The sequence below is a fragment of the Squalius cephalus genome (genome assembly GCF_949319135.1).
Source record: "Squalius cephalus genome assembly, chromosome: 14".
Lineage (NCBI taxonomy): Eukaryota > Metazoa > Chordata > Actinopteri > Cypriniformes > Leuciscidae > Squalius > Squalius cephalus.
The window spans coordinates 25,223,021-25,242,755 of NC_137135.1; the positions used below are offsets into that span (position 1 = coordinate 25,223,021).

The 19,735-nt window shown below is 36.2% G+C and overlaps 2 protein-coding genes across 4 annotated transcripts; one reads left to right on the forward strand and one right to left on the reverse strand.

The window, feature by feature from the left end:
• The first annotated feature begins 491 nt into the window (after positions 1-491).
• Positions 492-5,679, forward strand: nox1 (NADPH oxidase 1). Of its 2 annotated transcripts, none has more exons than XM_079891971.1 (13): positions 492-569; positions 814-909; positions 1,039-1,149; positions 1,235-1,319; positions 2,010-2,161; positions 2,788-2,969; positions 3,062-3,188; positions 3,279-3,371; positions 3,497-3,738; positions 4,100-4,262; positions 4,422-4,568; positions 4,672-4,796; positions 4,890-5,679. In XM_079891971.1, exons 2-13 carry the CDS (start codon positions 823-825, stop codon positions 5,014-5,016), a joined length of 1,641 nt encoding a protein of 546 aa, XP_079748097.1. In that variant the 5' UTR covers positions 492-569; positions 814-822; the 3' UTR covers positions 5,017-5,679. The 2 variants fall into 2 exon arrangements, with proteins under 2 accessions (XP_079748097.1, XP_079748096.1); XM_079891970.1 differs by lacking the exon at positions 492-569 and adding an exon at positions 615-691 and having other exon boundaries at positions 4,890-5,678.
• On the reverse strand, positions 5,678-18,028 carry cstf2 (cleavage stimulation factor, 3' pre-RNA, subunit 2). Of its 2 annotated transcripts, XM_079891972.1 has the most exons (15): positions 17,870-18,028; positions 17,414-17,492; positions 17,155-17,324; positions 16,899-17,035; positions 15,472-15,591; positions 15,145-15,267; positions 14,060-14,162; positions 13,911-13,973; positions 12,650-12,709; positions 11,705-11,849; positions 10,780-10,937; positions 7,338-7,462; positions 6,309-6,347; positions 5,962-6,100; positions 5,678-5,796 (listed from the first exon to the last, which is right to left on the reverse strand). In XM_079891972.1, exons 1-14 carry the CDS (start codon positions 17,952-17,954, stop codon positions 5,978-5,980), a joined length of 1,530 nt encoding a protein of 509 aa, XP_079748098.1. In that variant the 5' UTR covers positions 17,955-18,028; the 3' UTR covers positions 5,678-5,796; positions 5,962-5,977. The 2 variants fall into 2 exon arrangements, with proteins under 2 accessions (XP_079748098.1, XP_079748099.1); XM_079891973.1 differs by lacking the exon at positions 12,650-12,709.
• Positions 18,029-19,735: the final 1,707 nt, after the last annotated feature.

The window sequence follows — 19,735 nt, forward strand, 5'->3', positions numbered from 1 at the left end:
CTGAATTTATCAGGGTCATATTTCAATTGAAAATCAAAAGAAAGAAAAAATGTACATAGCTTATGTTGTAACGCTGAAAATATAGGCTACACTAGACTAAATGTTATGCATTATGTAAATGGTCAAATATTTTGCCTATATAATATAATGGTGTTTGTTGTGCTGTTTATAATATTAAAACTTTGTATTACACTTTTTTTGATCGTAATACAAATAGTAATGAGAATAATGACTGAGCATAATGTAAAGTAAAACTTAAAAGTAAAATGTATGAACGCCAAACTAAAAAACAAATCTTTCTAAAAAAAACCTTAATTTCTTAACATAAGCCTACGTGTGACACGTTCTTTCTTCTTTTTTCCTTCTTTTATCTTGTGTGGAAAAAATTGTGTAACGGCCGAGCCTATTTTTATGTAACCGTTTCCAGTCAAACACCAAGACGCAGACACGTTCAGGTAGCTTCCTCTCGGGAATTTCTTCAGACATGCAATGCGACAAAATCATTTTTTTCACAGCCTATTTCCTGGTCAATGAGGACTGTAGAGAGGGCGGCGTCCTGAACGGGACAGGTGAGTAATATACGGTAATATAGCACTCATCTGCAAGGAGTGTTGTTCATTCGTGTATGCAGCGCTAGAGAGTAAAGATGGTCAACTGGATAATCAATCACGGGCTGAGCGCTTTCATCGTGGTATTTAGGCATTGTTTTGCTTGCTATTTGTATAAAAAAATTGATAATGCAGTTAACTATAAACCTTATGTTAAAATAAGTAGATCTTTTTATGTTAAGATATTTATGATCTGTATTTGTAGGTGGTGTGGATGGCCATCAACATCTTTCTGTTTGTCCACTTCTACTTATTCTATGATCAGGGTCCACAATTTGAATACACTCGTGAACTTTTAGGGGTAAGTTTGACAGAAAAAAAGCATTTTTCAAAGCATTCTCTGAGAGAAAATAGGAAGTAAATAGTGTATGTAATAACATCTTTTTATGTAGTAAAAAGAGAGAAAGTATTAAGGGACTGTTTCTTTTAGTCTGCACTGCCCTGGGCCAGAGCTCCAGCTGCTGTACTCAACTTCAACTGCATGCTGATTCTTCTGCCAGTTTGTCGCAACCTGCTGTCTCTTATCCGTGGCTCTTTCATGGTGAGTTGCCACACACTTGTACCTTTTTGTTTGAGATAGTATATGAGACCCTCTGTAAGTATTTGCCCTCATGTCCATTTGTTAGTGCTGTGGACGAACAGTGAGGAAACAGCTGGACAAAAACCTGACTTTCCACAAATTGGTTGCTTACATGATTGCCCTAATGACAGGTAAACACCTTTTCCTTGAAAACTTAATAGGAAGTTGTTGTGCATAAAGTAGGCTAGGCTTTCACCTGAATTACAAGAAAGAGCTCACATGTGCCATAGCTATTCAAAACATTCACACTGGCATTTTTTTTTTTTTTTTTTTTTTCATGCTCTGATGCAACAGGATACATAATGAACATTTTCTCATTATAAATAACACATCAATCACAGTCTGAGTGGTAGTCTGAGTATTTCACCCCTGATAACCCTATAGCATTGCAGGTAGTGTTATTCTTCTAGGCCAAATCTGGATAAACATTGACCAAGTTTTGATTTTGTAAGAAGCTGACTGTAGTATTTAATACGTTTGTGTCTGGCTAAAGAAAGTTTTATCCATCAGGACATGTCAGGTTTTTCAAATTTCAATGTGAAAAGACAGATCAGAAAAGAAAGAAAGAAAAAAACTAAAAAAGAAACATCCAAAGAAGTTTTAGTCCAAAATGCTGTATTTTAAGTTCTACTCGACGGGGTTCTGCATGGATATATAAATCATATTGAATTTAATCATATTTTCAACTTAAATTCAGATTTGCCAGTAAACTATTTTAATGAACAAAAATTTGAATTGTTGTAACAGACATTTTATGTTTTTACATTTTTACTTTGACATGGTATCTGATTTTGACCTTATGAAATGCTTCTTTAATGCAGCGGTTCACACTGTCGCTCATTTGCTTAACGTGGAGTGGTACAGCAACAGCTTAGATGGTCGATATGGACCTCTCGCCGGGAATCTGTCCATTCTTGACGATTCCTCTGAATTAAATACTACTTACCTTAATCCCATTCGCTCCACTTCTACGGTGAGTTGCTGTACTTTTCGTTGCTTTTATTAAGGTTTTTGATGTACACTACCATTCAAAAATTTGGGGTTCAATAAGATTTCTTTTTTATTTATACATTTTTTTTCTCAGCAAGGATGCATCAAATTGATCAAAAGTGACAGTTGATATTTAGAATGTTTAAAAAGATTTCTATTTCAAATAAATGCTGTTGTTTTAACTTTCTATTCATCTATTCTATAAATCCTGGAAAAAAGGTATCATGTTTCCGCTAAAATATTAAGCAGCAAAACCGGTTTTAATTGTGCTGATCATAAAAAGTAATGTTTATTGAGCACCGAATCAGCCTATCACAATTATTTCTGAAAGATCATGTGGCTGCTGAAAATTCAGCTTTGCCATCACAGGAATAAATTACATTTTAAAATATATTAAAACATAATATTTCACAATATTACTAATTTTAATGTATTTTTGATCAAATAAATGCAGCCTTGTATTTTATTTTTTTTTACTTCTTTCAAAAACATTTTTAAAAAACACTTACCAACCCCAAACTTATGAATGGTACATTACAACTGAGCTCTATACTGTATTTTTTCTGAGGTGTGATATGGCTGCTCTAATCTTGTTTCCTTCTTCTCCAGACTCCAACGGTTTTTGTATTCACCACTATCGCGGGTCTCACAGGTGTCGTCATAACTCTTGCCCTCATCCTTATTATCACTTCCTCTATGGAAGTCATTCGCAGGAGCTACTTTGAGGTCTTTTGGTACACGCATCACCTCTTCATCATTTTCTTTGCTGGCTTGGTTTTCCACGGTGCAGGGTAAGGACTTTTTACTGGTTGAGCCCAATTTTAAAACTGATTTATAGTAGATTATTAACAGCAGGTAAACATGTGGTTTGGTGTATGACTAGACGAATTGTGCGAAGTCAGCAAGAGACCGATCCACCTCACAATAATTCCTACTGCGAAGACCAGCCAGAGATCTGGGGGAAAGTACCCGAGTGTCCAATCCCGCAGTTTGCTGGAGGGTTTCCTCAGGTAAAAGTTGTCAAATTTACAATGAACAAGCCTACGATAGATTTATTTTTGGTGGTTGCTGATTTCAATTTGCTGAATCCTCTGTTGCAGACCTGGATGTGGGTGATTGGACCGATGATCATTTACCTTTGTGAGCGGCTGCTACGTTTCATTCGCTACATGCAGCCTGTCAGTTATAGAAAGGTGTGTTGTCATGAACGTTTTGACAAAACTACAAATATATAGTTCTGATCTATATATATATAGTAGATCTGAACCCTATCACGATTGCTCTGTAATCAGAAACTGTATTCATGCTTGTATACTAGATTGTAATCCGCCCATCCAAGGTGTTGGAACTACAGCTGGTTAAGTCTGGATTCAAGATGGAAGTCGGCCAGTATGTGTTCCTCAATTGCCCAGCCATCTCTCAGCTGGAGTGGCACCCATTCACCATGACATCAGCCCCGGAGGAAGACTTCTTTAGTGTGCACATCCGCTCAGTTGGAGACTGGACTGAAAAGCTCATCAAAATGGTCGAAAACCTACCAGAGGGTGGGCAAGGACCTAAGTATGTACTCTTTGCCATTTGACTTATTCTCTGGGCACAACATATTCATGCAATCTTAAAATTGCAGTTTAATTTCAACTTTAAACTATGCATGAAACAGAAGTTGCGATAGCCTTTTCTTCCCTATTGTATGTCGGAGTGAAACAAGTAAGAATGTAGGGCGGGGGAGGGGGAAGTTATTTTGATCAACAATTATGAGGGCACACAGATTTCCAAAAAAATATGATGTGCATGGATAAATAAATCATTTATATTAAATTCTGACTATTCCATAAATTAAGAATTGTCCATTCTGATTTCTTGGTGAAGTGTGAAAACAAAATATCAAGAATAATGTATCTATCTTTTATTTTTGTGTCAGGATGGGTGTGGACGGTCCGTTTGGAACCGCGAGCGAGGATGTATTTGATTACGAGGTCAGCATGCTGGTGGGTGCTGGGATTGGAGTGACCCCATTTGCCTCTATCCTGAAGTCCATCTGGTACAAGTTTAAAGACTCCAACCCCAAACTACGAACAAAGAGGGTAAGAACATTTGGGACTTAAATAAGGAAGTTAGTCCAAAGGTCAAGTACAATAACTCCTGTTGTTGCTGTTATATTACAAAGGTCTTTATGCCCTTGATAACAAAGTCCGGCATTCCTTGAAACTCAGTTTCTTACCATTTCTGACTTTTGTGTTTAGATTTACTTCTACTGGCTCTGTAGGGAGACACATGCCTTTGAGTGGTTTGCAGATCTCCTACAAGTCCTTGAGAAAGAAATGGAGGAACGAGGAATGAGGGACTTCCTCACATATAAGCTCTATCTCACCGGATGGGACCAGAGTCATGTAGGTGCAAAAAAAATCTCCTGCAATATGAAAAGTACGATGAACTTAATTGAAGTATGAGTAATGTGTGCATGTCACAGAACATCTAATCTTGCGTTTACAGGCAGACCATGCAATGGTGCATTTCGATAAGGATACAGATATCATCACCGGCTTAAAGCAGAAGACTCATTATGGCCGACCGAACTGGGATAGAGAATTTGAGCAAGTTCGGCAAGAGAACCCGTCGTACGTTTTAAAACTCTTCATCATGTTATTGCTTCCTATATATGATGCTCATAAAATATCCCAACACTAACATTTTATTTTAAATATCAACAGGTCTGTGGTTGGAACATTCTTGTGTGGCCCACAAGCCTTAGCGGAGGTCTTGGAGAAGAAATGTGCAAAGTATTCGGACGTGGATCCACGGAGAACCAAGTTTTACTTCAACAAAGAGAACTTCTGAGGAAATATTTTACAGGAAACCTAATTCTCTTGAAAGACTTGTGCACTAGGGATTGTGTTCTTCAGCAGTATCATGATTTGTCATTTATCAAATCTTTCCATCTAAGTGATTCTCCGTTACTGTGACACTACGCGAAAAGTGACAACCTTCCTGCTGGAAAGTGAACAACTTGCTGGAAGGGACTAATTCCATGTCTGGGTCAAAAGTCCACTCATTGTATTTATTTTTTTCTTTCAAGGTTTGGCTTTTCAAGTTCCTGGTTAGAAATGAATCACCAAGAATTAGGGAAATAAGACCTACACCAGAATGTATTGTGTTTATAAATGTTTCCTTGTGTAAATACGTGCACAGCTCTAAAATTAGCATGGCAAGAAGCTACTGAAAAGGTACTGAGCTTTTGGAAATTTTTGCTCCTTGTGAAAGTGAAAAAGAAATCATACATTATCTGATCTAACATGTCACATTTGGTTAGTCACTGGTTGTGTGATCATACAAGAGGTTTTTTTTAAATACTGTACATTATAAATATTATATATTCTTTGTTCTAAATTGTTTTTATAAAAAAAATAATTTCCACTTGTTTATTTCAAAATCCAGTTCTTTATTTTTTTCATTAGCAGTAAATTGTGAACCACTACTATTAATAAACAACTGATTTCACTTAAAATAAGAAAATATCACTAGAAAACAAAAACAACAATGAAGTTACAGATGTGGAACTCTTGCAAACCAATACTAAAGTATCCAGGTGATTGGTTGTCCGATGGGATGCACATGTTCCTGTAATCACATGAGTTGTAGAGTCAGATTTTCACACTTACCCAAATTAACCATGTCTCATTCTGTTACATAACAAAAAAAAAACATGTTCCACTTTGTCACAGAGCCTGTAATTATCATAATAAGCTGTTTTAGGACAGATGAGAAAGAAACAAAAGCGCTCACATCACAATAGGAGTCTTCAGGGGGCGCCTGCTGTCTTCTGAATCTGCTCCTTCAAGATCAGGATACTCTGTCTCTGTTCTGGTGGCAACATGGCGATCTGTTCTGGGGTCAGCTGTAAGACCTGCATAATCAAGGCAGCCTGGGAATGTGGAAACACAGCACATAGTTTAGTATCTACGTGACAGAAACCTTGTTACATAATGAAAGATTAAAATTGAAGCGTGGTTAACCTGTGAACTTTTAAATAAACATGTCAACAAGTAATTCTGGAAAATCTGGTCAGTGAAACACTTAAGGATGCAGTGATGCAGATCTGAAAAGGGTGTGAAAAAAATAAAATGACCCACCTTCTCGTGGTCTTGTGATGACACATCTGACGTAGGACCCTGTTAAAAGACAGACAGAATTAAAACATGCAGATATTTGAATTAAGTCCAGCAAGCTGAATACTGCTCTCTGAGAGAGGGGCTGCAAAGGGGGTCAGTGGAGAATTGAAATGAACATTATTTTTCCTTTACAATGAAAACCATTCAACAGTTTGGGGTCAGACAGACTTTTTTTAAACAATTAATATTTTTATTCAGCAAGAAGATATTAAATTGATTAAAAGTGACAGCAAAGACTATATAAAATATATATATTTGATATAAATGCTGTTCTTATGTACTTCATATTAAATCAAAGATTCCTGAAAAAAAAACAAATTTATCATCATGTGTATCTTATCAAGGATCATGTGACATTGAAGATTGGAGTAATGGCTGTTGAAAATTCAGCTTTGCCATCACAGGAATAAATTACTTTTTAAAATATATTAAAAATAGAAAAGTCATTTTGAATTGTAATAATATTTCACAACATTAGAGTTTTACACTATCTCTCATCAAATAAATGCAGCATTGGTGAACATACGACACCCCAAACTTTTGAATGGAAGTGTACATTTGATAAAAAAAAACTTTGGTTTTCTTAATAATTGTGTATAGTACTATTTTCTGTAAAGCTGCTGTAAAACTATATACATTTATATTTATAGTTAAAAGTCATATTCATATAAATATGAACTCAATACGTTTCTCTAATAATTTAATACTGAATGGAAAAAAAGCTTATAACCTAATACACAGTAAATATTTTCCAGTTCATTTTTAATCATTTGTTTTTTTCTTTAGTACAATGGCAAATAAAAGCGAATACATTTTGCAAACCTGCTTTCCTTAAATAATCACGTTTAGTACAACAAACACAGGTTCTTTTGACTTGGACACATAGCTGCCTTTATATTTTAGGAAGGGGGTCCCTCACCAGGCTATGATTCAATTTTAAGTATTAAAACGATTGAGAAAAGGCAAACTATAGGAGTGTGGAAATCTTACTGGTCTCACTGCTGGAGGTGCACTTTGTCCCATGCCGTGGGGGGGAGGACCCTGCATTCCACCAGCAACAGGAACCCTCTGGCCAGATATCGGACCCCGAGCATCAACAGCTCTTGGATCACGACCTTGAGGAATTAAGAAAATGTCTAAAAATCTTATTTGTAAGAGAAATCCTTCAATCAGAGTTTTCTTTTAGTAAGGAGCAATACCAGTATTACAGATATACAGACAGTGTTGTGTGTAACGCGTTACAGTAACGTAACTACTTTTTCGGGTAAAAAGTAGTGTAACGCGTTACTACTAAAAATTTGGTAACGAAACGTAGTTCCTTTTTCAATTCGGCGCAACGTTACTTTTCCCATGGATATATTTGACAGCGACACTGCCTCAGCTGCGCGCTTGAGAGAAGAGAACTGTTGAGAACTGAAGAAAACCAATTAGTTTCATATTTATGTTTAAATAAAATAAAATAAACATTTTGTGTGGAGACATGATTTTGACCACTTTATTAAGTTTGTTTTTGTAGAAAACCTGTATTTAAAGTGAATTTCGTTTTGTATTAATTGTATCTTAATTTTAATCAATGTTTCATATTTTTGTTTAAATAAAATAAATAAATAAATTTAATCTATGTTGATTATATGAAAAGTGAAAAGCATGAGTTAGATCATAATTTTGTGCAATATATCGGGAGATAAATGGAGTGGGCAGACATGATTTAGACCACTTTATTAGGGGCCAAGCCCCGAAGGGGCTATGGCACCTATTGTATCTGTTAGTTTTCTTATTATTATTATTATTATTATTCTTCTTCCTCCTCTTGAAGTCTATGGCAGCCCTATGAACCATACATAGGAAAATGATGAAATTTGGCACACTTGTAGTGATGGTAATGAAAAGTAATTGTAGCAATTTTTGAGTCTCTAGGACCAACTCTATAGCGCCACCAGCAGTTCAAAAATCCAACATTGAAATGGTTATAACTTTTGAACCCTTTGATCTAGAAAAATGAAACTTAGTACACCTGATTTATCTCATCATGCTGATCAGAACCAATATCTTACATCAAGACTCCGCCCATTACAGTAGTGGCCATTTTGAAAAGTACAGTATGCAGTTTTTTTGCTACTCCTCCTTCAAAATTGGTCTAATTTTGTCCAAACATGTACTCAAATGATCTTCGGACTGAGCCGCATAAAAGTACTGTCCCCGATTTTTTTGCTATATTGGAAAAAAAAAAGTTATGATGTCGCAAACTTAACGAGGTCGACCCAAAATTGGTTCAGAAGCTATAGCTCGGCCAAACTTTGATCAATCGAAACGAAAATTGGTACACTTCATCGGAAGCATGATCTGAGGTTCCATGCCAAAGTTGGGAACAGCGCCACCTACGGGTCATGAGATATGGAAAATGCATATTTTGGCCAATAACTTATGAACAGTTTGTCAGAAAATTATAAACTTGGTGTCTATCGATTCCTTGGGTCATGACAAATCCGTGGATATCGATTTTGCCATGATGGGATGTACCACGTGTCCGCCATTTTGAATGATGTCATAATTTGCAATATCTTTTAAACTATTTGAAATTTCTTCACCAAATTTGGTATGGATCATCATTAGCATGGCCCGAAGGTACCTGAGAAATTTGATCACAGCGCCACCTAGTGTTCCAGAGATATCATTGTTTTTTGAAAAAACGCTTATAACTTTTGCTAACATTGCTTGAAATTTGATTTCTTTATGTCAATATATTCCTTGGCTTATGCCGATTTCAACGATATCTCATATGTTATTTATCAACAATGTGACTGGCCGCCATATTGGAGTGAATGTAAAACAGTTTTTTCGCTACTCCTCCTTCAAAATTGGTCTAATTTTGTCCAAACATGTACTCAAATGATCTTCGGACTGAGCCGCATAAAAGTACTGTCCCCGATTTTTTTGCTATACTGGAAAAAAAAAGTTATGATGTCGCAAACTTAATGAGGTCAACCCATAATTGGTTCAGAGGCTGTAACTTGTGAACAGTTTGTCACAAAATCATAAAATTGGTGTCTATCGATTCCTTGCGTCATGTCGAATCTGAGGATATCTATTTTGCCAGCATTGGATGTACCACATCATAAGCTATATTAGCATTAAGTTAGCTTAGCATGCTAATCTCGTTAACATGATTTTGTGTGCTCATTCACACACTGAAGCCTCTCCTCTGCAGCTTTGTAAAACATGTCCTCTGGGTGGCGCAAGTGGTTCAACCATGCGTCATGAATCCCGAACCATTGTGGTCGTGGGTTCGAGACCAGTGTGGGGCGACTTTGAAATTGTGTATAAAATAATAATTTAAATTCCTTCCGGCTCTGCACTGCTGTTGGTGCTTAAATGCTAGCTGTGCTGCTGTAATTGATGTGCTTACTGTGCTTGATGTACATTAAATTTCTGATGTTTTGCTCTTCTGGCTCCGCATTGCGCTACAGCGGCTGTTGCTTGCTCTGCCTTGCAGGGCTTGGCCCCGTATTGCTGCTTGCAGCTATATTTAAGTTTGTTTTTGTAGAAAGACTTTCTTTAAAACGAATTTCTTTTTGTATTAATTTTATCTTAATTTTAATCAATGTTTTACCAACCAATTAATTGCCTGAATTTAATAAATAAGTAAATATAGCATGCAAAATAATCATGACGGCACCAGCGCGTGAACTGAGCTCGTCTCCATACTGTAAATGAACCGAAACTCAGATAAGCTATACTTGTCTCACAGACCTGAGAAATATATAGAAAGCTTGAATATGTGTACTTTTAAACAAAATATATTTTTTTCTCTCAAAATCTCTTTTTTTTCTCCTACTCCCTTGATAGAGTGAGTCGTATGTCTGAAAACTAAGCTTATGTCTTCTATATCATTTTGTCCTATGCTATCAAGACGCGATTCGCACCGGTGTTAGAGAGCAGGAGCGCTTTATTGGCTGTTGCCGAAATTTAAAGTTCGGTGGATAGGGGGAGCGGAGCGGAGAGAAGTGACGCGGGCAAGCTGCTCATCGCGGAGTGTCGCACTCTACCCCATGATGCAGAGCCGGCTGAGAATAAAAGTTGCCGCACACAGCAGCGCCAATGAGAAGGACTTTTTTTCTTTCGAAATTGGTACTATTTTTTATAATAAAGAGCACAAAATAATTACCTGTTATGTCCTCCATTGTATAACTTTATGTCTACATATTTAGGAACAGATATTGGGTTCTGCCCAAAGTCAAGCAACATAAAAGTAACGTAAAAGTAACGAGTAACGTAAAAAGTTACTTTCCAAACGGGGTAACTAACTAAAGTAACGGATTACTTTTTTTAAAAAGTAACGAGTAACGAGCAAACACTACTTTTTAAAAGTAACTTCCCCAACACTGTATACAGACCAAGTCAACAAATGAAGTGAAACCACATCTTCAAGTACCTCTTGCCTCCATGGGTGGACCACGCTGGTCCATCATAGGGCCTCTAGGTTCTCCCATCATGGGTCCTCCTCTCATGTCATGAGGGCCTCGCATGTCTGGGGGAGCCATGTGCATGGGCGGCCCCTGATGTTGCGGAGGGCCTCCGATGTAACCACGCCTGTATTCGAACAATAAGCAAAATAATAAGCTTTCGTTATTAACTTAGACTGAAAAAGCAATAAAAAAGATTTAGTGGTCAATAAATTGGCATAAAAGTCTGATGTACACTACCATTCAATAGTTTAGGCTCAGTTTTTTTTTAAAGAAAGCAAGGACCAATTAAATTGATCAAAAGAGACCGTAAAGACATTAATGTTACAAAAGACTTCCATTTCAAATAAATGTGGTTCTTTTGAACTGTCTATTCAAAGAATACTGAAACAAAATGTATCACAATTTCCACAAAAATATTAAGCAGCACAACCATTTTTAACATTTATAAGAAGAAAGCACCAAATCAGCACAATTTCTTGAGCACCAAATCAACACAATAGAATGATTTCTGAAGGACCATGAGACACTGAAGACTGGAGTAATTGGTGCTAAAAATGTTTCATATTTTAGAAAACATCTTACTTTAAATTGTAACATTTCACTATATAACTGTTTTTACTGTATGTAAATGCAGCCTTGGTGACCTTAAGACTACTTTCAAAAACCTTAACCCCAAATTAATAATTTCTATATAGAAAAGGTTCTATAAACAATGACTTTAAATTATAATTAATTTTTTCCATTATATTTGATTTACCTGATTATTTCATTTTTCAGACTTTACAGGGTTAATAGCAAATGCATAAAGCGGAAAAAAATTAAGCTAACAAAACTAATGACCTGTGATCATCTATTCTAAATGTCACTGCAACAGTTTTTAGTAGGCATTACCCTGGCTCCACCACGTCTCCAGTAACATTGACCAAAGATCCACCTCGCGGGTCGTTCGGACCATCACCAAGAAGGCCTCTGGGTGGGATCCCTGGAGGGCCTTGCGGGGCCCCTCGCATTGGGGCACGCGGGTCTACTATTGGCACTGAAAAGAAAGAACAATTATGATTTAAAGAAAACTGCATGCTTTGTAAGTCTGACAAGACTCTAAAAGAGAACTGTCTACAAAATCAAAATGATGAAAGAAACTAGTGACAAAGTGCATTACACAAATATTTCAAAACATGGACATGTCCTTTTATACAAAAAAAAAAAAAAAAGAATAATGTTGTTGTATTGTCAAGCACAAATTTCCAAGGTATGACACCGTTATGATACACCAGGGCATTTCCTCGAGTGTCAAGGAAATTAAACTAAAGGAAACAAAAAAAGGTTCTATTTCACAAACAAAAGGATACTGTTTCACCTGTCACAGTGACTTTGATACCAGAGGGTTTCAACATCTTTAGAAAGTAAACACATCAATACTCATCTCTATTCTGCTACAAAGACACATTCCATTAGGTAACAAGACTTCATTGTTCAGGTTTTGGATTCGGACAATAAAAATTCAAAACTGTTTACAATTCGTCAAGCACTTTTGTTTCAGAGACAAAGCAAGGCACACCTATGTTTCAACACTATTTATGAACATGTTTTAATCAACAATTATTGCTTTTAACAATGTTTTTGAGTCATTCTCTCTCTTTGACATGATTGGAAGTTGCACTTTATTAATTGCAAACTGCCACAAAGTTCTCATACTGCTGTCAATTCAGACGTGGTCTTGAGGGTTATGCCGAGAGAAGGAGTGGACTCCAAAAGGTGCACAATGGGGTAAGATAATGAGCTGGTGACAGCCTTGACAGCACTGTTTTGAGCAGACCAGAGTTATACCCATAATACCTTGAGGCCGCTCGATAGCAGCCTGCCCAGCTGCTCCCACAGAAGAGTCCTGAAGGGTTCCTGGGTCAGCATTAAGTGAAGAGAACAGGAAAAAGAACTGAGACAGCGCACGGTAGCACTTACTGATATTACCCAGGGATGCTTGTACTGATGTTTATGGGCATGGGTTAAAGTAGGGGTCGATATGGGTTTTTAATTGGCTAATGCAGATACTACATAAATATCAAGAAATCAAGATCGATGTCTTGAATAAATTTGAGGTCAGTTACTTTTGTTCACCAAGGATGCATCTATTTGACCAAAAATACAGTAATATTGTGAAATATTTTATATTTTAAAATGCAACTTATTCCTGTGAATTTTCAGCAGCCATTACTCCAGTATTCAGTGTCAATGATTTGGTGTTCAAGAAACATTTCTTCTTATTAAACATTTAAAAATGGTTGTGCTGCTTAATATTTTTGTGGATTTTTGTTTTGTTTTGTACAGTTTTTATTCATTTAATGCATCCTTGACAAATAAACGTAAAAAAAAATATATATATATATATATAAAAAAAGAATTACTGACCCCCAAATTTTTTACGGTAGCATACACATTAAAAAATGTATATATATATATATATATATATATATATATATATAATTATTACAATATATCTAATATATATATATATATATATATATACAATATATAATATATTACAAATTAAACACTTTTTTTATATAGGTTTTTATATATTACAAATTAAACACTTTTTTATATAGGTTTTTATATAAGTATATAGGCTTTAATTTTGGATCTGACGTAAATGGGAAATTCCACTTCTGTCTATCATGCACAGTCATCGGCTGATGGCAATCATCCTAAAATGGTGATTATAAAGGTGAAGTATGTCATTTCCCAATTTTAAGCACTTTAGTGCAAATAAACTATTTAAGACTCAACACTGACTCAACCAAATGTTGAGAGTTTGGTACAGGACTTTCTGACCAATTGAAAACTGAATTTTTGATAAAACTGTTTTTGTAACTCCATTAGGTGAAACCAACAACGTAGAAATCACACACTTCACCTTGAAGAGATGAGAATGAAAATTTAATATCTACATGAAAGCTTGCCCAATACTGCTTTCTTGTGGACAGGTTTGGTAATGGTGTTCAGGAGGTACAAAGAAATCATGTAGCGATGTGATAATTTTCTCACAATGACTTATAATATCCTAAATGAGTAATGCACTGGTAATGCCTAAAATGAGTACCTGGTCCCCTGTCCATGGGCACAGGGCCTCCTGGAGGGATCCCTATCTGAGGCTGCATCCCACCTGTAGAGGGAGGGAGCAGAGGTAAACTGTTATCGATGCACACAGATACACAAGCGCCAAAGTACTGCAAGGACAACTGGGCTTACCAGCTGGTCCCATGGGTCCCTGTCCTGGCATTGGTCCAGGTACTCCACCCCCCATCTGTGGAGGCTGCATCATTTGAGGGGCTCCGTTCACATGCATACCTGGCTGTGAGTCACAGGATCAATAGAAAATTACTCATTAGTGCCATGAATGAAGAGAACAACTTAACTGTCCATGAACCCAACCGAAACTTTCAAATATCAACCATGAGCTTTTTTCATTCACTGAAAGACTACAGAGCATATTGAATATATGGTCATTATGAATATACAATTTAAATCAGAATGGAATAAAAACACTAACTTGAGATTTTGAAACGATTTCAGTCTTTACATAAAAATAACAGTAAGACTTTCTATTTCTCTCATACAAAGTACATGCCAAACAAAACGTTTCAGGAGGAAAAAATCCAAGTGCATTTATTGGGTTTTATTTAAAGCTGCAGTTCGTAACTTTTTTGTGTGTTCAAAATTTACAGAAATGATATAATGAGTACATCATGAATCCATTTTCCAAACCGTGCTTTTGTCTTATCCTGAATCACTATTAGGTACACCTATAATAAGTGTCTATATTTGGACTATTTTAGACTGATTCGGGTCGTAGTCGAACTGCGGAGTAGCCCATGACCTGCATGACTCATCATAGACATAAACAGAGAGAAGCAGTTCCGGCTACAATGTTCTTCCACAAGACACATGCATTTCTGTTTATTAACCACTAGAGTGCCAAAAGTTACGAATTGCAGCTTTAAATTATGTACATGCCCTAACAAATCGTTGGCATACTAAGCATAATCAGTGAAAGATTGTCCATGTAAAAGCACAAAAAGGTTAAAAAGTTTCAAAACTTTTATTCAGCAGGGATGCATTTGACAGTATTGACATTTTTAACATTCAAAATATTGCACAATATTACTATTTTCACATTTGATTAAAATGCAACCTTGATGAGCATAATAACCTTTTTTTTTAAGCATTAAAACCCCCAAACTTTGAATGGTAGTGTATCATAACAGACAAGCACTATGATTTAATGCATCTCTTGATACAAGTGTTAAGAAAGCGATGAAAGATGTAATACTGACCATTGGTTGTGGCTGAGAGACAGGGACATTGGGCTGAGGGAGGGGCTGGTTAGGTACCGGCACCGGCCCAGGCTGAGGGCTCGGGTTTATGGGCTGAACCACAGCCGGACGATGAAGCATTTTCTGTAAGAGATGATTTTTCTATTGACTATCTTACATTTTTTAAAATGCCACATACTAAACATTTGGTTAAAAACACTTTCAAAATCCTTGATATTTATAAGAGTGCTTATTTAAGAAGGTTATTAAGACATTCCCAAGTCTGTCCAATCCATGTACTAGACACTTTCCATTCTTCTATGTAGCACTTCACTTTAATGATCTTACCAGAGCGATTTCAGGATCCACAATCCTCATGACCACCTGAGCCTGCAGCAAGGCATAAGCTAGCTGAGGGTTCTGCAAGAGCATGTTCCTGGCCTCCTGGGGACTGTTCTGCACACAGAGCTGTACAAGCAAAAAACAGGATCAGAATTCTAACAATCACTTCAAAACAACAATTCATTTTAAATCAAATTACTTGGAACAATAAAATTAAATACATAATAAATAGCAGATAAAGGGTTGGTTCACCCAAAAAAAAAAAAAAAATGAAATGAAGAAATTTTTTAATATAATCTGAGTCATTGGAAGTCCATAAATTTCACACTTCAAAAAGTTGATAAAAACACGGTAAAGTTAATCCACATTAATCTAATCCGGTCTAATCCAACTCTTCCGAAAAGAAACATTAGATTTTTATGATAAAAAGATTTACTTTAGGCTTTTATTCACAGAAAAAGATTTTTTTTTTTAAATCTGTGTTGATCAATGTTTATTGATGTCTTTCTGAACGTCAAAGTTTTGCTGGAATGGATCTCTCAGACTTCATTAAAAATATTTGTGTTTTGAAGATGAACAAAAGTCTAATAAGGTTAGAATGGCATGAGTAAATGATGACAGAATGTTCATTCTTGGGTGAACTATTCATTTAAGTAACTTGCTTTCACCAGCTATTTTTAGACCCATTTGATCTGAAATATCACTTTTATTGTTTTCCTTTAGTGTGTAATGTATCTGTTTGTGCATGAATATGATCCGCAAAGTTGCAAAGTTTTTGGTCTCCCACAAAGGGATCTAACAGATCCAAAACGCCTCGATCGAAGTACAGATATTACTTCCTTAAACGTCTACGTCACAATGTGAAATATTAGCATAATGACCACCCATATGTAAAAAAAAAAAAAAAAAAAATGGCGACGCTTCAGTAAACTGTAGTGTTTTCGTGGGGAGCATTTTACAGAGGACAGCTTCCTGAACCTGGGACAGTACAACGCCGGCTATATACAACTTTCAAACATACTACTTACCACTGTGAAACGTTCTGCTCAAGCAAAGTTGTTTTCGATCGACTGGGTTGATCATCTGCATTTTCAGAATCTGACTCGGCTCAAACTGATACGGTAAAACTAACGACATTATTAACTGCGTGTTTACAATTGCTTAACGCCTTGGAAGCTGAAGCTTGGTATTATGGTGATGTTACACTGCCGACACACGCTTGAGGTGTTTGGCCAATCACAACGCACTGGGTCTGCTGGCCAATCAAAGCACTATGAGCTTTTAGTAACGAGGGGGTTTGGAGAAATCAGCATGTCTCAGACAGACATTAAAGCATGTTAACCTATTCTATTACACAAAAAACAACATAATGATCTTTTAAAATAGCATCATATGAGCCCTTTAAATTCAACAAGCCACTTTCCAAAAGTCACCTTCATCTGTTTCATAAGCTCAAACATCTGCTCAGGGGGCAGGCTGGCTACTGCACGGCTGATGGACTCTGGGGCTTCTTCTGTTGTGCAGCCGTCTCCATAAGGGGACTCGATAATAGGGGCACCAGTACCCAAACCTGAGGAAACAAGCATACAGATCAAACAAAATAGCCATTTTTATTACTCAAGATTTATAAATCAAACTTTCAAACTCTGTTTGGGTGGAATATTACATTTAAAAAGTACTGAAACTTACTTTTGAGCTCCTCTTTATTCTTCTCACTAGCAGCATTGTCGACACGGAGGGCTCTGCCACTGAACTCTCTGCCGTTCAGGTTGCGCATGGCACTGAGCGCCGTCTCCTGATCCTGGTACTCACAAAAGCCATATCCCTTTGGCTTACCTGTTTCTCTGTCATACACCAACCTGCAAGATGTTTTTTTAATTCTAGATCAGCACCAGGTTTCCTCAAAGTGAACAGAGCATATCGTTGTTTCAAGCATTATCGTGCATACCTAAAACTGACGACAAGTCCAACCTCTGAGAAGATGTCTTTCAGTTGCTCCTCTGTGGCCTCATATGGGATGTTTCCCACTGTTCCCAAAAAACATACAAATATGGAAATAAGAAATCATGTTGCACATGCACACTGATGTACTGTTGCAGAATCTGTTTAGGAGCTCATCAATTTGTTTTTTCACTTAAGTTACACCATTGAATCATTATGCAAATGAATGCAAAACTTATCAGAGAATGAGTATGAAATCTGCAGTAGTTTTACAACTAATGATGAGTATGTGAACATGTATGCAAAAAATATTAATTATAGTAAAAATGTAGGAGTCTAACAAACAGTCAGATAAAGTGGTACATAATTTAAGGCAGGTTGTAGGTTAGTGAGGTTTAGCTTAGCGGCTAATGAAACAGAATGGTACACAAGAAACAAACTAATCCAATCTCTTCACACATACCGAAAACCGAACGCAGCGAGCGGTCCACGGCAGGATCCCTGGCGGCTGCTGCGGCTGCTGCGGCGGCAAGTGCTAAATTCGCCATGTTCAATGATAAAGTCCCAGTAAACACGACCAAAGCATCAGAATAGACCGATGAGAAGCCGGAAACCGTGTGGGGGAAAATATAGATGGCGCTACACAAACGGTACATTGATATTTCAAAATAAGAGTCCGAGCAAGCGCGTTTTTCTTTCCCAGCACAACAAAATTATATACAAAATTATAATTAAAATAAAATACTTTGTAAAGCTCACAATACATTTTTTTTATGTTTTTAAAAAAAAAAATGTATTTATAGAATATATTAACTAACATGAATTCCATTGATCCGATTTTTTTTTTTTTTACATTTTTCTTAAAATAGAAATTGTGATGTCCCTCTATGGGTGTGGGTCCTCTAATATTACCTACATTTTGAGATTTAAATTTTTTTTTTTTTTTTTTTTTTTTTTTTTACCTGTTAAAGAATTGTTACATTTTTAATGAATGAAAACAAAATATGAAACAGACGATTCTTGATGCCACAGGTTCATCGGATGGGTCTTTGGTGTTTTATGCCCCCAACGTCGCCTTCCAGGCAGCGAGGGGATGGGTAGGTTTAAGGTTGAGGGTAGGGTTAGCTGCCTCTAAGGAGCCATTGGGGGCATAAAACACCATCGAGCCATCGGATGCAGAACAACAAGACCTTTTAAAGAAAACACTACATGAATAATATGCTTATCTCTTCAGTGTGAGAAACACCACATAATGTCCCAGTACAAATGTTTTCCACAGACAATTGTTTTGACAGCAAATGAAACAAATTGTCACAGTGAGAGCTCAATAGTGCATGTGTATTTATCAACCTAAATATCTTAGGGAGATTTTTCTCAAGCCTTTAGCTTAACTGAGGGGTTGTTGTTTGGCACTATTTTTCTTTTTCTTTTTCTTTTTCTTTTTCTTTTTCTTTTTCTTTTTCTTTTCTTTTTCTTTTTCTTTTTCTTTTTCTTTTTCTTTTGTCTGCAAAGCTGCTTTAGAACAATATATAGGCCTTATAAAACTACAAATAACTACTACAAATAAGCTATAAATTAACATATTAAGGAACTAAAAAGTTATGGATTTTTCTAAATGTTGTCAGTTCTTGATTTGTACAGTTTTAGAAGACTTGGAATATAGTGCATGAGTTGTCTCTTTATAATGCTTTTTATAATACCTTTGTATCCTTTTTGCACCATGCACTGTGAACCATGGCATGTATCCTGAGAGGCACTGGAATAAAGAATCTATTTATTTGCTCTTTTTTTTTTTGCTTAGCTTTTTTTCAAGTAGTCAAAACTCTCTGTTAAATATTGTTTGTGAAAAGAATCACACTACATGCGATCACAGAAGGATTTTGATTTGTTCTTGCAATTCTGTAAAATTAGGAATTCGAGTGTGAGCATCAAACAGCATTTGAGGGTCTTGTGTTTTGTGTGAGTTCACACAGTATAATTAATCAGTAGAATCAGCTGGTTTTTATTATTATTATTATTATTTATTTTATCTTATAAAAGATCAAATAATCAAGACCATGTTGTTTTGTTTATTATTTACTGTAAATCATGTAATATGTTCCTTCAGAACCTTGGACAGCTCCAACACTGACATTAAATCAAGAAATTTGACATGATAAGCTATATTTAAATATATTTCAGCACATCTATTCAGTGTAGACAATCTTATGCCCTCTCTCTTCTATAAACTACAAATGAAAGGCAGAAATTGTCTATTGTTCAGCGTTTATTTTGCTCATCACTATAGAGAGTGGGAATTTGATATTATATATACATTTATGACTACAGT

Coding starts and splice junctions, on each gene's coding strand:
- nox1 (XM_079891970.1), top strand. CDS start 647: ATGGTCAACTGGATAATCAATCACGGGCTGAGCGCTTTCATCGTG. Junction 1,150..1,234: donor TTATCCGTGGCTCTTTCATG/GTGAGTTGCCAC, acceptor TCCATTTGTTAG/TGCTGTGGACGAACAGTGAG. Junction 4,569..4,671: donor CCGGATGGGACCAGAGTCAT/GTAGGTGCAAAA, acceptor TTGCGTTTACAG/GCAGACCATGCAATGGTGCA.
- cstf2 (XM_079891972.1), bottom strand. CDS start 17,954: ATGGCGAATTTAGCACTTGCCGCCGCAGCAGCCGCAGCAGCCGCCAGG. Junction 15,268..15,471: donor TGGATCCTGAAATCGCTCTG/GTAAGATCATTA, acceptor CATCTCTTACAG/AAAATGCTTCATCGTCCGGC. Junction 7,463..10,779: donor TCCACCCATGGAGGCAAGAG/GTACTTGAAGAT, acceptor TAATTCCTCAAG/GTCGTGATCCAAGAGCTGTT.